This window comes from Dicentrarchus labrax, unplaced genomic scaffold, assembly GCF_905237075.1.
Source record: "Dicentrarchus labrax unplaced genomic scaffold, dlabrax2021, whole genome shotgun sequence".
Lineage (NCBI taxonomy): Eukaryota > Metazoa > Chordata > Actinopteri > Moronidae > Dicentrarchus > Dicentrarchus labrax.
The window spans coordinates 14,166,696-14,187,783 of record NW_026136711.1 but is presented as its reverse complement, the minus strand read 5'-3'; the positions used below and the strand labels follow the sequence as shown (position 1 = coordinate 14,187,783).

General features: G+C 41.1%; 3 protein-coding genes and 2 non-coding genes across 5 annotated transcripts; 4 read left to right on the top strand and 1 right to left on the bottom strand.

Annotated features, from left to right (window-relative positions):
• Positions 1-804: 804 nt before the first annotated feature.
• zgc:64106 (uncharacterized protein LOC393348 homolog) lies at positions 805-8,691 on the top strand. The gene is made up of 6 exons (XM_051416058.1): positions 805-1,068; positions 4,405-4,644; positions 5,039-5,128; positions 5,287-5,475; positions 6,186-6,295; positions 8,000-8,691. The coding sequence occupies exons 1-6, from the start codon at positions 849-851 to the stop codon at positions 8,177-8,179; spliced, it is 1,029 nt and encodes a 342-aa protein (XP_051272018.1). The 5' UTR covers positions 805-848; the 3' UTR covers positions 8,180-8,691.
• mlnl (motilin-like) lies at positions 8,624-14,099 on the bottom strand. The gene is made up of 6 exons (XM_051416061.1): positions 13,950-14,099; positions 10,797-10,985; positions 10,089-10,219; positions 9,144-9,245; positions 8,923-9,028; positions 8,624-8,751 (listed from the first exon to the last, which is right to left on the bottom strand). The coding sequence occupies exons 3-6, from the start codon at positions 10,206-10,208 to the stop codon at positions 8,744-8,746; spliced, it is 336 nt and encodes a 111-aa protein (XP_051272021.1). The 5' UTR covers positions 10,209-10,219; positions 10,797-10,985; positions 13,950-14,099; the 3' UTR covers positions 8,624-8,743.
• Positions 13,108-19,057, top strand: nop56 (NOP56 ribonucleoprotein homolog). The gene is made up of 12 exons (XM_051416047.1): positions 13,108-13,257; positions 13,998-14,087; positions 14,174-14,288; positions 15,087-15,251; positions 15,560-15,758; positions 15,929-16,116; positions 16,442-16,593; positions 16,814-16,914; positions 17,379-17,527; positions 17,739-17,860; positions 18,142-18,261; positions 18,503-19,057. The coding sequence occupies exons 1-12, from the start codon at positions 13,255-13,257 to the stop codon at positions 18,827-18,829; spliced, it is 1,731 nt and encodes a 576-aa protein (XP_051272007.1). The 5' UTR covers positions 13,108-13,254; the 3' UTR covers positions 18,830-19,057.
• LOC127372649 (small nucleolar RNA SNORA26) lies at positions 16,192-16,321 on the top strand. Its single transcript, XR_007886724.1, has one exon. It is a non-coding gene; the product is annotated as a small nucleolar RNA SNORA26 (small nucleolar RNA).
• Positions 18,002-18,067, top strand: LOC127372641 (small nucleolar RNA SNORD57). Its single transcript, XR_007886717.1, has one exon. It is a non-coding gene; the product is annotated as a small nucleolar RNA SNORD57 (small nucleolar RNA).
• Positions 19,058-21,088: the final 2,031 nt, after the last annotated feature.

Below are 21,088 nucleotides of genomic sequence, written 5' to 3'. Positions count from 1 at the left end.
TCATTTACTTCAGTCTGACAGATTATTTTAAACAATGGCAAGTTTAACATTTTAGTTTTAACCAGACAAACAAAATGCATTAAGTTTTCCAGAATAAGATTTTTTTTAAAAACAGCCCTGACTTGAGTACCAGCCTTTAAAATAAAGACACAATAGTAAAGTGGTTTATTCATTTTCTTATAATTAAATTTAAAAGTCACATTCCTCCTGTGACAACTCAGATTAATATTCATCACATGTGAACTGTAGGGAGTGTATTACACACATTTTTCCTGACTGCTGCAGAAACATATTTGACTATGTAATAACTACAATAATAACATTTAAACCAAATGTTAAAGTTGTAAGAAGCCCTAAAGTGTGGACACTGCACAGCACATTTTTATACTACTGTAGGGTTTTGTTTTGGAGCTGTTTCACCATAAATGCAATAAGACCTTCTGTCCCGCCATAGGCAGCTGGTGCACCTCAGACCTCCACCAGGACATAACAGTCTAAATGATAGTGATTGTGTTAATAAGTAATAAATAAGCAGCACGGCTGTTTAACTCATTAACTTGTGCTGTGTGACAGTTCCTGCTGACAAGAGCAATCCGAGCACAATAAGCTGTGTTTTCCGCTTTTGCTGACGTCCAAGGTTTATAGATCATATTAGTCAATGTATTAAAACCAGATGTTTTCATGACGAGAAGTTACTTATTTCAATTTCAAACAATATATTGACAGGAAAACCCCTAAGCCCAAATAGGAATATGTCCCTGCCTTAATGAATTAGGCTACCAGCAGGTTTACTGTTGCTGAGGTTTTTAGGCACACCTACTACTGCATGTAGAATAAGAAGTCGGCGCATGCTGACCAGCTGCTCCCAGATTCATTTTCCAGTTCTTGTTAGGCGCTCAGTCCCGACAGAAATGAGTTGGTTGGATATGCTTTGTCACCCGGTGTGGGCTGTTTCCACGGCGCTGCTGGCCATCGTTGTGCGCTTACAGAGGAGAGGGCGCTGGGATCCACGAGCCTGCCCGGTGCGTCTGCAGGGGAAGACTGCTATAGTGACAGGAGCCAATACAGGTTGGTTGAATAAACTGTGTCTTATTCACCTGTGTACGAATATGGGGCTGCATGTGCATGCTTCATTGCTAACCTAACTGTTGAATGTGTAGGAGTTTAAGTGGAATGGAGTTGGCTGTTTGTTGCGGTTTTTTACTTGAAGTTTTAATATGGCAGTTAGAAGCGAGCTGATCCTATCTGTCCTTTATCAAAGGTCCTTTAGCAACTTGTAAAGGACAGGCGTTTGCATAAAAAGGCACTTTTAACAGGGGTTTGACAGGAAATTCAATTACCAAGACAGATATTCCAACTTTTGCGACCATATGCTAAATGTAAGCTCTGAACACACAGTAATGATAATATTAATTGCCTTTGTATTTATTTGTAGAGTAAAATTTTGAAAAGTAGCAAGGACACGCATTGTGCGTAGATTTGATTACTGTTTCTCATTATGAAATGAGTATATAGAGCAACATGTGGTACTCTGGGTTCCAGTTGACAGAACCATCTATTATGTTACTGGGTGGGTTTTATAGGTTTAACATCTTACTGTGGCATAAGTTATTGAATACCTCTGAATCAGGGATCATGTGCTGAGCTCACTTTTTGTTTCTATTATAAATAATTGCATCGTTATTATCTAATCATTACTCACCACTCATTTCTCTTCCCTGGTAGAACATGTTGGTTGAAAGTATTCAACATTTTGTTCATATCTCTTCCAAGCACCTGGAACACTTTTACTAAATCTGCACAATTTAGTTTTTATAATAGTGTACTAGCTATAGGGCTATATATTTATACTAAATTCATATTGTTTTTGTTTAAATATAGTTTTTTCAATTAACAATCAGGATGACAATTTTGGTCCCTTTGTACCTTCTTTATATTATCTTTGTCAGGTTTGACTGGTTCAAGTTCAAGATTGTTTGTATACCTTTTCATACAAATAATGCTGAAAGAGAGAGAGACAGAAGAGCGGAGGCACAAAAAACAGCAAAGAGGCTAAAGTAGATACATAGCTCCTCCGCAAGAAGAGGTCACTGATGCTGGAGCTTCCCAGACATTGTTACAGTCCTGATCTATTATCACTCCAGTGAGACAGCTGAGTCTTGTAAAATAACTAGTCCAATGCAGTGATATCATGAAGCCCCTTGCGTATGCAAATCTTGGCGACAGCAGTAAATACTACAGCACTGATCTCAAGGCTCCATTACTCACAAGACAAAGCACGTAACGTTGGGCCCTGGACCTTGAAGAGCTTTGAGGGCCTCAGGTTTGCTGTATGTCAGATGGTTTGTGGTAATTTGGCAAATTGCAAATTTGTTTGGGAATCGGTACCTCTAATCACAATATAAATCAAAATGACTAGAACACTGAGGTGATGATTAATACCTTTTTTGAAGGGCCTCTATTGAAGAAGGGCCATGTGTCAAAATATAGTTTTAAGGAGGCATCCTGATCAGATACCCGAACCACCGCTACTGGCTCCTTTCAAGCTCCAACTAAATCATCTGTAAAGAGCAGAAATGCAATTCTGAGGTCACCAAATGGGACCATAAGTGTTAAGGGGTTGGGTTAATCTATTGGGCCATTATAGCAAAACTATTTACAAATGTGAGTGGAGAGCTGGGCAACTATATCGTAATCTGTGTGTACGTAATCAGATTTGTAAATGTGTAACAGGATCTCTAAATACATCCTGCAATTTAATATTTAACACCTTAGCTTTACTTGTTACTGAAGTATGCAGCTAGCTAAGTCCAATTGAACACACCCGGACCAAGACGAGAACAGGCTCCAAGTCTAATGGAGGCCAGTCTAAGGAAAGGGAAGTCAAGGTATTGCCGGATTTGGCTCCTGGGACCCTGGAGCTGACCCCGCCGTAACCCCCGGTCAGACCTCCAGAGGTGTACGCTGACTTATACTCACATCTCTCCTCTTCCCGCCTGAACCCTGCGTGTCTTTGTTTTCCCTGGAGCTGCTGTAAATCTCCTCAGTACTGTCCGTCAGCCTCAGAGGCTGTTAATATTCATATTAATTTTCAAAGTTACTGTAGTTAATGTCATATGCCATCAAGGCTTTCATCAGACAGAAGTGGTCGTGGCTACTGAGGCACAAAGATACATTTCTCCTCACACCTCTCACTGAAACCAGAGGAGACCTGACCAAGGCAGTAGCATGAACATGTAATTACAGAAAGGACAGAACACTACAAAATAACATTTAATTTGATCACATTGATGGCATCAAACAACATTTTGGTGCCACTATTTTTGGAATGAAAGCTACAACATTTCTTTCATGTATCGTGTTGACCAGTGCAGTAAATCATGCAAATGCATTTTAGAATAATTTCCAAATGGTTTCAACATTCTTTACCCATTAAAAAAGCCCATGATAAATAAAACCTTGTATAACACATGCTAGACTGGGCAGTTTTCAGTCCAGTTGCGCTACTATTAATTTGATTTGGCGGCCCATACAAGTTTACAGTCATAATTCATTCAGTGCAAAAGATTATGACATTGAAAGTCAAGGTAAAACAAATAAGAGATGGGAGCCTATAGCAGCCCACAACAGTGAGACAATAATTTCAACACAGTTCAATCAGAACACATGACAGAGGTACATTATAGTAGTTATGACCAGCAAAGCTAAACTGGACCTGCAGATTTTGTTTTTCCAAACATTGAATTTCCTGTTCACTTTCTTATCATCCAGAACTTCCTTCCTGCCCCCACTGACCTAGAAATTATTCCACTGCTTAGGAAGGCATTAAGGCAAATACTATAAACACAGAATCAACGTGATGCCTGATCACTCTTCTGTAACAGCTTAAAGGGTTTATTCAACCAAACTAGAAAAAAAAGGTGTTTTATTGACCAGATTTGAGATATGTGGTCAACAGTTTTCATAGGGACTATGACGTGATCAGGAGAGTGGACCCTAAAATCATAATGACACTGTCCACCTGAATCCCATCAGGAACCAGGCTTAAGAAGGACACCGGTGATTGTGACATAACTATTTATGGTTTTAAACTGTACTGTACTTATCTCCAAGTTATGAATCAGACAACTGTTTAGCATTAAGTAAGAAACAGAAAGTATCAGTGAGAGGATGCAGGCAGCTGGTTAATGTTTTTTTTTTAAATGTTGGTGGACGAGAACAACCTTTCACACATGTGTAAATAATGTGTTCCAGGAAGTACTTTTGCTTTCGTGCCTCAACACAGAAAACTCAAAGTAGAGCCTAATTTTAAACAGTAATTCCAAACACCTAATATGTCAGCATTTTCTGTCTTCAATGACTTTCAAAAAGTGATTTGTTTATTGCTGTCTTTCACTCTGCTAGGGATCGGGAAGTTCATTGCTCTGGACTTTGCACGTCGTGGGGCCCGTGTTATCCTGGCCTGTCGAAGCGAGGCCCGGGGGACAGCAGCCCTTAAAGAAATCAGGGAGAAATCAGGAAACTCTGACATCCACCTGCGTCTGGTGGACTTGTCTTCTCTGGATTCTGTCAGGGAATTTGCAAAGGGGGTTCTTGAGGAGGAGAAAGCTCTCCACATCCTCGTCAACAATGCGGCAGTATCAGGTGACACATGCGCCAACATCTGTTTTAAAATGTTTTGGGGGGCCACAAATACCAACCAGAGTTAACTTCATTCTGTGAACAAACCAAATATTCTTTTCACATGAGCTAGTAAATCATTGACAGCAATATAAAGAATGGGAATAACATTGAAACCCCAAAAAGAACATCCAGTCTGTACCCATCTGGCACACATCTGGAGGCAAAGAGCAAGACGTGCCTCTACTAATTACAACAACAAAGGTTTAGTTTCCAGGGCCAAGGTTGGTTTTAATGGTTAGAGAATGCATTATGTCAATGTAGGCAAGTATAAAAAGTACAAATGTGTTTGTTATATGTGCAGGCTATCAGATATAATCTATTTTTAAAAATCTAATTGCATTAAACCTACTACCAGGGTTACCCAGGCAGATAACCAAAGATGGGTTGGAGGTTTCTTTTGCCACCAACCATCTGGGACCATTCCTTCTCACCAACCTGCTACTGGGTAAGACTTTCTTTATTCTTTCTTTAATACAGCAGCATTATTCTGCATATGAAATGATGATTATACAACTGCCTATCATTACCATGACAAGTATTTTGTGTTTTATTGTCCCTCTTTCCTTCTTATCTCTCGCTCTGCACGTCTCCGGGTCTTTTCAGACCTGATGAAGCGTTCCGCTCCATCGCGAATTGTCACCGTCAGCTCAGTCAATCATAGACTGGGTCAGGTGGACTTCTCTCATTTTCATGGCGAGAACCTCACTTATTACATGGATAAAGTCTACAACCACACTAAGCTGCACAATATCATCTGTACCAATGAGCTAGCACGCAGGCTACAAGGGACAGGTAGGCTACAATCAAGAATCTTATGATTATCACCCATTAGTATAATGCATGGTCTTCTCTGTGTGCTGCAGAAGATGTAAGACAATGCAAATGAGAGCAATGTAGTTTGGTAAACAAGATGTCTTGGGTTCCTCTCTTGAGAAGAAAACACCCAGTAACCAAAAAGGAGAAATTCACCTTTAATACTTTTGCCTAAATAAGGTGTCCCTTAATCATTTTATATATTGAATGTCATAACATTGGGCTCATAGCTCAACTCTTTTGGCATGACTGTATGTAACTTGTTTTATGAACCTTTCTTCTGAAGATAAAGTTTGTTTATGCATCTCTGTGCTTGCCAGCCTCTCTCTTAGTCAAACACTCAGTGGCGTGATCACTCCTCAGGCTATGCAGTATGTTTGCTCTGTTCTACAAAACAGATAAAAAGTAAATTTTTCAGAGAAATTAAAAGAGAAAATAAACTGAAACTGAACTTATAGTCAGTCTCCAATAAGGACGCAGATGATCGCAATCATCAAGCCTTTATCAAAGCATTGCAAAGCTAAAACTATTTTCCACTTTTGGGTCATTTAAAAAGAAAATAACATTCTACAGGAATATTTGCAGTCAAGGACTTGTTGTTGAGACTGGCCTTGTTACAGCTTCTTGTTTCTTTCTGGACCCTGAATTTATGTGTTTGTGTGTGCCTCTTTGTGTTTGTGTACATGCAGGTGTCACCGCAAACTCTGTGCACCCTGGTATTGTCATGACAGAAGTGTTGAGACACTATCCATTTATAATTCGTTTTGTTTTCAACCTCATTGGAATTTTCTTTTTCAAGGTGAGTACAATTTTGCAGTCAACATGATTTCTCCACTGCCATCTCATCAGTTTTGCAACTTGAAAGATTTGGTTTCTATCCAATGGCAAGTAATACCAAGGCCAATGTCAATACCGATATTGATACTTTTCATTGTTAAAGTACTATCATGTAAGAGATCAAAGTTACCAATCACTGCACACACACAACAGCAGCAGAGATGCACATATTGCAGCAATAAGAACAATGTGCATGTGCCCAGGAGGTCATCTAAAATTAGGTGGATCCAATTGTTTGGTATGACGCTGTTATTGATACTCAAATCAAGACTTGATACACTGATACATTGCACATCACAAGCCAGAACACAAGCTCAATGTGCAAATCAGATCTCTAGTAGGAAATCTCATAAAAACAGGTTGAAGTATAACCAAATGTTTCACAGTTCACCACAAAAGCTGTTGGTATGAACTCAGTTTAGAACTTTAATTGCTGTTTTTTACTGTACTAGGAATGCCAGTGATTTTTTTTGTGGTTTTTGTTTTGGCTCTGCTCTCCACTGCACATTGGATCATCCTGAGATCCCTAGTTTTAGATGTTTTAGATTTACCACTCAAAATTTTTATTTTTTTAAATAATGGTTCCTTGAATTCAAACAGAAGTAAACAAAACCTGACATTTATTTTTTTTTAACTCTGAGACTGTAAAATCCCCAGATAAGTGGAGGAATATGAATGGATGATGGATATAATAATATGATTATTTGATATTGTACTCACAAAAGTAATTGCTGAGATCTGGGAACACATATATCACTACAATGTCAGACAGGGCAAGAAGCTTCAGCACTGACACAACCAAACGTTACCTTAGAATAAGGCTAGGGAGTGGGTCAAGTCCGCCATGTTGAACCGCCATGTTTCTACAGTAGTGCAGAACTGACAAACCAAACACTGCCTCTAAATAAGGCCTTTCACGTTATCCACGAGTTTCACAGCCACCGTAGTTTGTTGTAAACGTTTGAAACGGGAGGATGAGGCGAGGGAGTTGTAATTCTGCAACTTTACTGCTAAATGCCACTAAATCCTACACCTTTACTAGCTTTAAATGAGTCAACAGTTTAGCCATATTAGCTATCTGATCTTATTTGGAGGTGAAACTCAGAAAGAACGCACCTAGAATGTTGCTATTCCAACATTGCACATAATTCTGTCTCTGTGAAAACTGTGTTGCATGTTGAGCTAAGAAGCTGTTAGCTGATGTAAACTGATGATCAACAGATGTGTGTCCAAGATCTCAAGACAAGTTATAAATCAGAACTCTCCTTTAGGCTCACAAGACTTGTTTGATTGTTTAATTTCAACTCCAAACTGCTGGTGCGAATGCAACAACTGATTGCAATGCATTTCACATTGTTGTTGTGTGTTTATAAAAAGTCTTGTTTCCTGGAATCCACTGTTAACACTGCGTCACATCTTTTCATAGCCATGCTGTGTACATTAGGCCACGCACTTTCTGACATCTGGGATCCATTATCAGCTTTTTGTACACTCAGAGTTTAAACGCTTGATCTAGCCTGTACCCATCTGATGTGTATCTGTGATGTTTATCTGTATGGGCAGACTATGCTGAACAACTGGTTATACTAGACAGGGCAAACTTTACGAAAACTTTTTTTTGACCGACTCTAACCTTTCCTCTTCACCATCCTTGTCTCCCTCTCAGTCTTCAGAGGAGGGCGCTGTCAGCTCAATCTACTGTGCAGTAGCAGAAGAAACAGAGGGAATCACTGGGAAGTATTTTGACAGTGACTGCTCCCTGGTTCTCCCCAGCCCTTTAGCTCGAGACGCTGCCCTTGCAGTCAAGGACTTTGAGATCAGCGAGAGAGTGACATCAAAGCTCTGAGGCAACTATCAGGCAAATGGAGGCTTGATAACAGAAAAGGGGTCAAATTCCGCACTCTTACCGCACTTATTGAGGGAACGATTCTGAAACAGTATGCTTTTTCAAATCATCAGGTGGAAGTTTTTGAATATATTTTGAGGAGTAATTTGAGACGTGTTTTTTAAGGAGAGCACAATTGAATCATGTCTTTAATATTTGCCTGCATTGGTGTGAATAACAGGACAAATGTGGTTAATCACTTAATACTTAAAAGTAATTGTCAGTCATGTTGTCTGAGTCATTCATGAAAATGATGAATATGTTTTCTTATTTGTAAGAAAGTCCTGTGACTTTCATTCAGGTATGTTACTGAGTGAAATGAAAGACTTTCCTAAGAGAGATGCTGACACCATGTGGTCAACTCAAGCTAACATGATTCCTGAGAAACGACAACAGAAGCTCCAATAAGTGACACAGTTACTTCCCTTTATTGACTTGATTCATTCAAACACAATAAAACATTTTAGAATTCAGTGCTTTTTGAAGAATTTGTACAGCGTTCATCCACTCCTGGCGTCGGCCTCACTATTTGGCTGCAGAGACAGAGATAGTGAGAGAACAGCGTGGTTACCAAAGAGCTTTTTAATCATAACACTGTCACTTGTATGCAACTACTAATCATATAAGGATAATAAAGGAAGATATGTGGCCAGTGCTGTGTTTGTTCAAAGAAGCCTTTATAACAAATGTGTCTCGCTACATACCTTTCTGGCGTTCCTCCACTATATCATGGATGATCTCTTCAAGCACTGGAGCCACATGATCCAGCTGTTTGGGTGAAAGGCGAATGGCAATCTCCACTGTTTTATCCTGGACACACAAAAGAAGAAGTGGTAATGGCTTGTATTTAATGACACTATTGTTTGGTGAAGACAGCAACAGTATTGGGCGTGAAGATGGTGTGTGTGTGTGTGCGTGCGCTCACAGGATTTCCACCACGCTCCGCCTGAGGAATCTGTTGGACTGTAACCTCTTCAAACTGACCATCCTCCGATCGGGGCTCCATGTCCTTTCTACCTTCCCGCTCCTGCAGCACAGGCACACAAACACAAAACACACATATTTACACCAGAATGAAAAACTACTGGAATATAGACTGGACGAATACAACCACTGGTCATTCTTTCATTATACTCAAGTATGAAGAGCTGCAATGAAGTCATTCATCCCTTATCAATTAACTCCTTTGTTTTCTGAGACACAGACAGTTTATCAGTTCCTGATACTGATTTGGCTCTGAGGACACGACCTCCACATGAGCTATTTTTTGTTTTATGTAACTTCATCATTCAAACTTCACAGAACTAAAACACCAAACGGCAAAACTCAAGAGAAGTGTGGGTCTGAATTTCCCAGTCCATCTTTTCTGTTGGATAAAAAGGAGAAAATATTCCTTAATTTTTTTAAATTTAATAAAAATCACTCAGTATTGATGTTTGGTTTTTTGCTACTTGGGCTGCAACTAACAACCGTTTTCATTATTTATTCACATTCCAGTTTTCTCCCCCAGTTAAGATGAATCATTTGGAATCGATATGTCAGAAAATAAAGAAAAATGTCAATTTTGTAAAACCCTATCTCATGTCATAAAATTGTTTGGTCTGACTAAAATGTTTAAATTACTGTAACAAAAGCTGGAAAAAAAGGAAAGTATTTAATAATAAATATTTGCTGATTATTTTGAATCTATTCATTACCAACAGTAATAAAAAAATTATGTTACATAACCAAAACTGATGCTCATTCAGTAAATACAATATAATGTAAATCTAATGAGACTTTATTACACTGAAAAGACATCAGCCATTACTATTAGACTGTCACTCAGCCCTTCTTCTTCACACCGTCCAATCAAACACAAGCTGCTTACCTTCATTAGCATCATCTCCTTTGGGCTGAAGAAGGTGATGTGTCCTTCTGTCCTCTCTGCCAGCAGCGCCACCAGGCACACCAGCACCACACAACCAGCCACTGCTCCGCGCATGCTCATTCTTCTTCGTCCTGGACACACACACACACACACACACGTATACTGTACATTGCTATACACACAGAACAATGTAGGTTCATGAAGTGGTGTGGCTGAGTCAGTGTTTCCACATGAACAGGGGTGAGCGACACTGAGGCCAGGCCACACAGAAATTTTTAGCAGTGGTAAAGAGAGGCGACAGTCAAAATAGGTCAACATACAGTATTTGACATGAGGTTCAGTGTGTGTGTGTGTGTGTGTGTGTGTGTGTGTGTGTGTGTGTGTGTGTGTGTGTGGGTGTGCTAGAAACAATAACTGAGTTTGAGTTTAAAGGAAGAAGGACACAGGGGATCCCATGTCATTATGCAAGAGAGAGGTTGACAAATAGACAGTAGGGGAAAAGAGAGAGGTGGGAGGAGGGGGGAGAAGCATGGAAGTAACAAACTGCTCCACTGACAAGCGAGATAAGAGGCCGGACTTACTCTCAACAGCAAGAAAGCTCTGTACACAAACGTAAGGGAATGAAGACGGGACGTCAAAGAGGAGAAAGACAAGAGTAAGAGAAAGCCCAGAGAGACAGAGGAGCTCAAGAAGCTCTTTGTTACTCACGTGCTGTGTCAGCCTTTGTCAGTTGCTGAAGGAAGTGTGCTTTAAGATGAGCAGAGCTCTACCAGTCTGAGCGTCAGCTTGTCCCAGTCAGCCTTTATATCAAGCCTTCAACTGATCTCTGAGCTTTTTTACTGTCCTCCCTCACATCCGCTCCTCAATAGGCTCCTTCAAGCACTCTCCTCCATGCTCCTTGGAAACACACATATTGTTCAGGAATCTGGCTCTTTATTACGGCAGTAAGCTCACCGTGCTGTATGTATTTAGGCCTTTGACAAGATTGACAAAGGGACACATTGATGATCAACCCTGTGGTGGCTGCATATTATTACAGGATGGTGATTATTTGTAGATCTGGATGAGCCCTCTTAGAACACAAAGAAATCACTATTCAGCCTCATTTATGCATACTGATATTATCACACAGGACAGACAAAAACAGCAAAACAAAAAAGGATTATTTTCCTTCAAACAACTGAAGAAGAAAACTAACTCATCCATAACTCATCTTAAAGTAGACTACTGCTAACTGAAAAGCAAAGTTCAACCTGTATGTGAGGTAAATACTGAAAAATTATATGTGATTCATATACTGGACTTCACTGTGTGTGTGTGTGTGTGTGTGTGTGTGTGTGTGTGTGTGTGTGTGTGTGTGTGTGTGTGTGTGTGTGTGTAGCAGCCAGGATACGATCTGTCCAAAGAGGTCAGTCATAAATTCTCTGCTCCAAACTAATATCCAACACAATGTGACATTTATGACCTGCTAGTAATTTATACTTGTGTACAAACAGACCCACATGCATCCGTTCCTTGGAAACAAAATGACTCTAAGGAACTTTATTGATGCTTTTTCCTAAATATGACACTTAACTGTTTTCCTGCATGGTCGTGCAATGTTCTCTCAGGCTGGATTCATACTGCCGTCAGAATACTCAGCAGGAGTGGACAATTTAAAATATTGCCACCATTGTGTCTGGTTTATTGCAATTTGAGTACATGAATACAGCTTTGTATATCACCTGTAGCGCTTTCTTGTAATGCTACCCCAATGACGCACAGCTCTCTCTACAATTTTCCATCACCAAACGTTTTTATAATGGGTCCAGTAAAGTACTATTTCTAGCTTTTTTGTTTTTTAGATCTACAAATCTTCATGATGTATGCGAGTCACAAAAGTAAAGGATATGTAATAGTTTAAAAATAGATTTGTACTTTTTTTTAAATCAACCTTATAGTCAGTGTTTTTTTTATGTCAACCACAGTATTCTGTATTTTATTTATTGTCAATAAATCACAAATCCCATAAAAAGATAAAACCCAACAAAGAATCCTAACAAGTAGATGAATGTTGATATAGTTTATTCCTCTGTGTAGTATTAAGTATTTTGATAACTGATTCAATTTCTTTAGGCAAAAACACCAAAAGTTCACTGATTCCAGCTTAAAATTTGTGAATATTCACTGATTTTCATTCTTCTCTGTGATGATAACTTGAATATGTTATATTGGTTTAGGACTGCTGGTTGGAGATTTGAAGAGTTCACGTTGGGCTCTGAGAAAATGTGATGGACAGTTTCTGTCATTTTATAGATTAAACAATAAACAAATCAATCTAACAAATAATTGGCACATAAATCAGTGATTAAAATAATTTGTTAGTTACAGCCCTAGTACAGACCTCCTTGGGTCTAAAAACAGTAAAAATAAATAAATAATACTACACATTAGTATATAGGCTTAGTCCAACATATATGTCCTGCTGCTATTAATACCCACTTGTGTATGTGTATTAATCCCTGGCTGAAAATAGTCCCCAACAAATGCACAATTTACTCCTGTTTACAGAGCCTTTACCTAACCCTGACGGATATTTGTGACCCATCTACACACCCCATGGCTCAAACATACAGGTGTTTGGACCGCAGGGTGTATCCTGCCTAATCAAAGCTCTTCTCCGGGCTACTGTATAATGGGTGGTGAAGAAACTGTGCTCGAAGGACATCTCCCTCACTCCCCTGTTGCACCTGTTCAGGGACAGGACCATCATCAGCCTGACTAGAGCTTCAGTCAGAGTAAGTGAAAAGACCTGTGTGGGTGCAGCCCTTTACTGACTGTCAGTACAAATTCAGCAGATACAAATGAGGTTTGGTGCCCCAGACAGGGTAGACAGAGATGTACTAATGCATTATAGGGTTTGGTCTTTTGATGGGATTTGTTAACTATAAGAAAAATATAAGATGAACATTCCACTTTTAATTTTACTTGAATGTTGAAAACTGCCACTCTGCTCTGAATCCAGCAGGTGGAGCCTTCTCTCCCTCTCTGGTCTCGCGGTGTTTGGTCGGTGTCGCGGGATTTAGGTCATGTGGCAATTGGCTGAAACGTGTATCTGCAGTCTTTTTCCCGAGGTGAAGGAGCCGAGCAGACACGCATTGCGTGCTGCTGCAAAGATTTACTTATCATGGTAAGAAAAGTGGAGCTGGATGTTTGGGCGTACTTATAAAGTTGTCACTGAAGGATACAGTTGAAGCCTCTGTAAGATTACCGACGCTTTTAAAAACAGAAATGGCTATTTTTATTTTTATATATATTTACTGTTGTGCAGCTGAAGGCCTTTCAACATGAGTGTTAGCCACCCATGTAGCTACCTTTAGCTGGATGTTTTTAACTTTAAAGTACGTAGGCTGCCATTACGGACATTAAACACGGACAGCTGTGTACGTTGCAGTTATCCAGGTGAAACCCAGGGACTTGTTGTTTTAGCGGCAGCACATTAGTTGAGTATTAGTTTGTGTTACTGCGCGATAACTGAGATGCTAACATAAGTTAGCTTTATAGCACTTTTCTGCACGGGCCCAGGTCAACACGTGGGTTCGTCCTGACGACAGCGTGGCTGCGTGTGAACGTCACGGCGATATTTGAGGCCTAAGTTAAAGCGAGAAACCGACGCAAAATAAATATATTTTCCCTTTAAATTCATAATTACATTTTAACCGCAACAAGTTAGATTAACATACTTCAAGCAGTTATACATTAGCTTCTGTCGGCTCGTGCCTCTTCGGTCTCCACGTGGAGATTGGTAAACACACGTAACTTTGTACATTAAGTGTTGGCAAACATTTTACGGAAGTTGTTCTGATAGTTATAACATGTTACCTCGTGTCGTTAGCTCGCTCCTTATTCCACTGCTTTTACCTTCCGCAGGTGCTGTTGCACGTGTTGTTCGAGCATGCGGCGGGCTACGCGCTGTTCGCCGTCAAAGAGGTGGAGGAGATCGGCATGCTGCTCCCTCAGGTTGGTCCTCTGCTCTGGTTTCTTCTTGCTGTTGGTTTGATCTGTTCTCCAGATGGTGCACAGTTAACAGTTTGAGTGTTTTTTAGGTGGAGGAGAGCGTACTGAGCATCGGAAAGTTCAACGGTATGGTGAGCCTGGCGGCCTTTTTCCCCTTCAAGTCGGCCCAGGGAGCTCTGGAGAACATGAATGCAATTTCTGAAGGCAAGCTGACTTCCTACTTTGTGAATGTATTGGTCTCCTCGGTTGTAATGATGTTTAATAATCTGTCAATCCACTGAGCTACTGTGCTGACAACCTAATGTAAACCTGAACACCGAGGAAACCCTAATGAAATGGAGCAGTTGTTGAATAGGCTGACCTGATGAAATATTTCATGTCAAGTATGCTATACATGCAGGACATACAGCATAGATGAAGTTTCAGTCCTCTTGGACCCACGGTGCAAAGAGGCAATAAATTAATTTTCTATGACTAGAAAAGACATAAAATTAACAATCAACAATTTAACAGACATAAAAGAAACAACAATCAGGAATTCAGAGATTGTTGGTGTAGATTCTACAAGAACTAAACAGTTAGTTTTCCAATTACCTGTTCTCATTGGCTGCAACTCATTATTAATGAATCTGCTAATTTATTGTTACTAGTGCAGGCTAACTTCAATATAATGAGATAAAACAGAGAAAAGCAGGAAATATTAATATTTGAGAAGCTGAAAACATAACTTCCTACAACTTTTGCACAAAACTACTCTACTTCAACTGCTGGTCCCACTATGCAGTTTATCAGTACATTTCTGATTGAACTGGGGCTAGTTGATTGCATGAAGGAATTATACATGGCAAAGAGAACTTTAAAAATCTGGATACAGATACATTGGGCCTCTTCACATATCTTTAACGATCTGTTCCATTTCAAATAGCTTTGCTGCACAATCTCAACCTCATTTAAACGTAGTGCATACAGATAGATGAATAATCTCCACTCTTTCCCCTGCAGGTGTGGTTCACGCTGACCTGAAGTTATTCCTAGAGACAAATCTGCCCCTCTCTGGGAAGAAGAAAGCTGTGTTGGGGGTTTCAGATGCCAAGATCGGGGCAGCTTTACAGGAAGAGTTTAGCGTTTCCATCCAGACTGGTGGGGTGGTGGCAGAGATAGGCAGAGGTGAGACGGCTTGCCTATGATTTTATTTACCCTGTTTAGGAAGAGTGCACAAATCTTTTATCTTTTGGTTTTTGCTTATTGGACAGTGGGAGCAGATGGAGGACTAGGACTGGACCTATGCTAAATGCTTTAACTTTTGAAACTTGTAGCGTTTTAGAGATAATGTGGCTGGTTGTGATGCGATCTTGTGATCCTGAAACTCATGAAGGTGCATACTGAAAATCTGAACAGCCACTGGTCCCATGGTGGTCTGCAACTGTTGCACTTAACTCCAACAAACCATTTTTATTTGTCATCTGTCCTGTCAGGTTTGCGCCTGCACTTCCACTCCCTGGTGAAGGGTCTGACAGCCCAGGCTGCGTCCAAGGCACAGCTGGGTCTTGGTCACAGCTACTCCAGAGCTAAAGTCAAGTTTAACGTCAACAGGGTCGACAACATGATCATCCAGTCCATTGCTCTGTTGGATCAGCTGGACAAAGACATCAACACTTTCTCTATGCGTGTCCGGTAGGGTTCCCTCCGTTGCACCACCTAAACAACATATCTATCTGTTGGCTGAGGGGGAAATGTTTCATAAAAAATTAAACATTGCAGCAAGTGGTTTTTGCAGTGCTTGTGGGCAGTTTGAGAGAGAGAAACTTGAAAGTCATTAACAATCTCTGCCTTGTTGTCTGCAGTGAATGGTACGGCTACCACTTCCCAGAGCTGATCAAGGTCGTGCCCGACAACTCGATGTACTGCCGTCTGGCTCAGCTCATCGGAAACAGGAAGGAGCTGTCGGAGGAGAGTCTTGAGAGCCTGGAGGAGGTGGTGATGGACAGCGCCAAGGCTCAGGCCATCCTGGACGCATCGCGCTCCTCCATGGGTCCGTGAAAATATCTTTATCATTCTTTAAAACTTGAACATACAAAAAGACTTGATGTTTTGTCACTTGAACACCTTGCCCCCTTTTTGCTCATCTCGGACCAATAATTGTCTTTGGTGATAACACAGGGGGGCAGAGTAGCTCTCTCATAAACCTGTAGTGAAGGCACAAATCCTCACTGCGGATCCTGTCGGGAGAAACAAACGCACATTCATTTAGAAATGACCAGTAAACCTTTTCATTGTCGAAGCAACACTACACAAACATTCCAGTATGTGCATAGTAGTATCCCACTTCTCACCATCATCTTCTGATTGTTCTCCAGGTATGGACATCTCTCCCATTGACCTGATCAACATAGAGAGGTTCTCCGATCGTGTTGTGTCTCTGGCTGCCTATCGGCTAGAGCTGCAGGAGTACCTGCGTTCCAAGATGAGCCAGGTGGCTCCAAATCTAGCAGCATTAATCGGAGAAGTGGTAAGTACCAGTTTAAGTAGTTCACAAGTGGCTTTGTGTGTATTAAATGGGACCAATGATGTTATACCAAAATCTGTCAATCCTCTGATCAATGTGCTGACAAACATCCGGTGCTGATGGTCCTCCAATAATGTGTGCTCAGCTTCCATCAAATCCTTTCTTAGATGGGAGCTTCAATGTTATATGCCGGTCAGACTGATACCATTTTCTCTTCTTTCAGGTGGGAGCTCGTCTGATCTCTCATGCTGGCAGTCTAACCAACCTGGCAAAGTACCCAGCCTCCACCGTTCAGATCCTGGGAGCAGAGAAGGCCCTGTTCAGGTACTGGGGCACCCCCTCCCTGCTGGGGAAAGAAGTGGCTGCAGTGATGGCAGGGCTGGGCTGGAGCAGAGCAGGGTGACCGGTGAAGACTAAAGTCTCCTCTGGAGTGATCCCTCTCGCCCTAAAGCACCCCCACAGTCTGAGCAGCCACTCACAGCACTGAGGTAGTACATCTGAAAAGCTAGTGGCCATAATTGATTTTAATGCCAACCTGCACTCAGTTGTGTGTTTTGAAACGGAAGAGCGGGTCCAAAACTGCTAGCACAAAATGGTGTACTTCTAGACTTTTAGATGAGAATGCATTGCTTGACCTGCTCTGTCCTGTGTTTCTGTGTAAACTTCAACACTATTTTTAGTGGCACAGATGCACTTGACAAAGGCTCAGACTTCCTCTTGTGCTTATTGAATAACATTTTACTGTTTAACTGCACCCAGAATGTGAAATTGGCTGTATTTTCTCACAGGGCCTTAAAAACTCGTGGCAACACCCCCAAGTATGGACTGATCTTCCACTCGACCTTCATCGGACGCGCTGCCGCCAAGAACAAAGGCCGCATTTCCAGATACCTGGCAAACAAATGCACAATCGCCTCACGCATTGACTGTTTCTCTGGTGAGTGACGGCAACTTGTGGAGTCATGCCCCATGTAAACAACTCATGTGGCATAACTGCGATGATGCTCATATTTTTCGTCAACAGCATTCAACCCTTGGGTTGGTGTTGAGAAGCTAATTACTGAGCAAAGCCACGTCTGTCAAGGCACTTTTAGTCCTACTGTAATCCTCTGCTGGACTTGACTTTTATATTTTCCTTTTCTTTACAGAGGTACCCACAAGTGTGTTCGGTGACAAGCTGCGCGGACAGGTGGAAGAGCGCCTGTCTTTCTATGAGACCGGCGACGTGCCACGGAAGAATGTGGATGTCATGAAAGAGGCATTAAAGGAGGTGAGCTCAAAAATTCAACCTCAAGTCACAGCATGTGAGAGGCTGGGTGGTACACTCAACAGGACATCAACGGTCTGTTAAAGTGAATCTGCTGCCATGGTTTTTTCAAATGCTCTTAAAATAGGTTCAGTCTGTCATTGCTGTGAATGATGACAAATCTTTCCCTGACAACACTGAGGGCACAAACTGATTTAATGAGCCTGACGCAGCATTGATTCTTAAAGGGAAAAACATGGTTTTGCCTGGATTGTAGTTGAATATTTCTCTCCCCCTCATCTTAGGCTACTGATGTTGCAACTGAGATCAAGCGAAAACTGGAGAAGAAGGAAAAGAAGCGCAAGAAGCGTGAAAAGAAGTTGCAAGAGCTTGACGCAAACGGTGAAACCAACGGTGACGCAGGGGTAAGCCTGAATTTTAGTATCTTGCCACGCATGTTTTGATTTGAGATCTGACCCACACGTGGTCCTGTCTCAGTGTACGACATGCTAGATCAGCCTGACTCCGAACCATTGGCTGGTCCCAAATAATGGACTTGATCACTGAAGTGAGTCAGACATTGCAGCCACTTAAAGGACAAACATATATGGTTAGCTTGGAGTAGAAAAATGTTACTTTCCTTGACCATGTTTTGGATCCATGCAGGTGGAGAATGGAGATGCTGACGTCACCTCAGTAAAAAAGAAAAAGAAGAAACAAGCGGCTGAGGAGATGGAGGTCCAAGTAGAGGAGGCACCTGCTGCAGAGAACGGAGCAGAAGACACCCCAGGGAAGAAGAAAAAGAAGCGAAAAGCTGAGGTCCAGGCAGAAGCCGCTGCCGCAGATAATGGAGTGGAGGAAACTGACACTCCAGCCAAGAAGAAAAAGAAACGAAAGACTGAGACCATGGATGTAGAGCCAGCAGAAGAGATCCCAGAGACACCTGTGTCTGAGAAGAAAAAGAAAAAAAAGAAAAAGGAGGCTGCGGAGTAGATGATGTGGTCAAAGACTGAATCTTTATTTTTTGTGTACAGTTTATTTTTATTCCTCTTAATCTGAAGCTATATCATGCAGGCATATTTTTTTTATGTTGTGTATGTCTTTTTTTTTTTTTTCCTAAGCAGGTTAGACTGCAAAGAAATGCTTATGACTGTGCCTTGAAGTCATTTTCCTTGTACTTCTGTAAATAGTTTATCAATTAAAACCTTTGTTGGGTAAAAACCTTGTCTGTCATGTCTTACAGGTTGGGGTCACTAGACCACAAACACACTGAGGCTGTAGTGTTGTGATTTTTGGGAATTTATCTTCTTGCATAACTTGACTTGTGTAGCAGCAGTACTTACAGCTGTTGTCTGGCCACTCATGTCCAATATAGATGGGTAACTATTAATCCCACAATGGGGAACTTCACTTGTCACAGCAACATTTGAGTGAAATAAATACAGATGTAAAAAAAACAGGAACATTTGCATACAGCAGGTCCAAGGTCTTCTTGTCTCTGCTGCATGTGACCAACTGGAAGGTTGGGAGTGTGGAAGAGAGAAACATGGCTGAAGTCTCCTGTGGTGGTGGTGATGATGATGAAGGCCTCCGGGTGTTTCGTTTGTAGTCCTGCAGTTAGAGTGGATGACGTCACACGCTGCTCCTGCTTTCCCAGACGTAGGAATATAAACGGTGATGGCTGGGAAATTCCCATGGCAGATAACATGGACGAAGTCCGACGGCGACAATCTGGATGTCCGGGCTGCAGACGCTCTTTCACACAGACGTGCCCGGGTTACACCACCTGAGCACGGCCAGTCCCCCTCCTTTCTTCATGCCGGTCGCGGTGCTGTCCCTGTCGGCTCAACCAGAGGTGTTAATGGCTTACAGGGACTATTTGCCTCATGGTTTGTCTTTACAGAGATGGAAATAGGAATAGACCAGTGTATGTGGTAGGCAGATTTCTTTTCACAGCATCTAACATAAACTAGTGGGATTAATGGGTGTTACAGTGATACTAACGGAGGCTTTGTCTCATATAGTGTAGCAGCCTTTCCAATGAGCCAACAATGGCAGCACTGACCTGCCTGGAACCGTATCCACTAACTTTATGTAATTACTATGGTAACACCCGTTACCCCTATTTAACTTAAAAATGGCTGCTGTGAAAAGTCTTGCTGCTCAGACGACAACAACCTTTTATGGATGTTTGCAGAAGGTGATGTCAGAACCTTAAAAGGCTTTCTTCAAGGTTTCTAAAACCTCTGTAGTAAGACACCAGTAATGGTTAATAAGCTCACATTTCCACAAATTATACAAGGGAGCATAATAAAATTACTACTGTTTACTTGTTTTGTATCAGGAAAACCTGCTGATGTAACTGTTATTACCTACGCCTGTCTGTCAGTAAGATCAAGAGCAAATAACTTAATCCCTAGTTCAGTGTCCTTACTGTGAACCCTTTGTGGGACTGCAGAGGAGACATTTCGATTTAACTTTATGACTCAGTTGCCGGAAAATTTACTTAGTGGAACTGGACACAAAAAAAAGAGAGAAATGTCATACATTTTTAAAAAGGCTGCAAAAAATCATAACATTGCATATTCCAATGTCAGTAAATCATCAGTGGTCACAAATTGACCCCAACAGTAGAAGATACAACGTAAATATCAATTTTAAGAAACTTAATTGCTCTACTCTACTAGCAGATAATATAGGGTGGTTGGAAGTGCTGGAGATATGTATGCTCCAAAAATCATCCACAAAATGAATACTGCAAATATTGGAGTGTGTGTGGATACTTTTCCCATCGTAAATCTGAACAAAAAGGAAACCTTCGAGGTTTCAGTTACTGTTTAATGCAGTATTGTTAGATTGGATTGTATAAGACTGCTTTCGGTTATTTTGACTCAATCTGTAGAACTGCTATCTAACCAACAGTCAAAATTAACTCGTATATTAACTCAACACTGAATATGGTACTTCTGGGTTGATAGATTGCATTTTTATTGACACATTTTATCTTTGAGCAGATCAGATATTAATACAACTGACACTTAGTTGTCACTGGAGCCTGAACCTGCACAACCTGCTAACTGGCCTGAAGAGTTTGTGTATTTTAGCTCAAGCCCAAAGGTACTGACGTCCATATTGCCTGTGTTTTGCATAGTGACGTCCCTTTGGTTATTTAGTCTATCAAATATTTTAACAGTTAAGTGTTTGCTAGCTGCCTTGACTATCCTGCATTTAAGACTGGGAAAACGAGTTGTT

Bases quoted from the DNA above. Each gene is read 5' to 3' on its own strand.
- mlnl (XM_051416061.1), bottom strand. From the start codon at position 10,208: ATGAGCATGCGCGGAGCAGTGGCTGGTTGTGTGGTGCTGGTGTGCCTG. The intron at 9,246-10,088 runs GTAAGCAGCTTG...CCTGTGCTGCAG, and splicing joins AGGAGATGATGCTAATGAAG to GAGCGGGAAGGTAGAAAGGA. The intron at 9,029-9,143 runs GTGAGCGCACGC...TTGTGTGTCCAG, and splicing joins CGGAGCGTGGTGGAAATCCT to GATAAAACAGTGGAGATTGC.
- nop56 (XM_051416047.1), top strand. The intron at 16,915-17,378 runs GTACTGGGGCAC...ATTTTCTCACAG, and splicing joins GCAGAGAAGGCCCTGTTCAG to GGCCTTAAAAACTCGTGGCA. The intron at 17,861-18,141 runs GTGAGCTCAAAA...CCCTCATCTTAG, and splicing joins TGAAAGAGGCATTAAAGGAG to GCTACTGATGTTGCAACTGA.
- zgc:64106 (XM_051416058.1), top strand. From the start codon at position 849: ATGCTGACCAGCTGCTCCCAGATTCATTTTCCAGTTCTTGTTAGGCGC. The intron at 1,069-4,404 runs GTTGGTTGAATA...TCACTCTGCTAG, and splicing joins AGTGACAGGAGCCAATACAG to GGATCGGGAAGTTCATTGCT. The intron at 5,129-5,286 runs GTAAGACTTTCT...GGGTCTTTTCAG, and splicing joins TCTCACCAACCTGCTACTGG to ACCTGATGAAGCGTTCCGCT.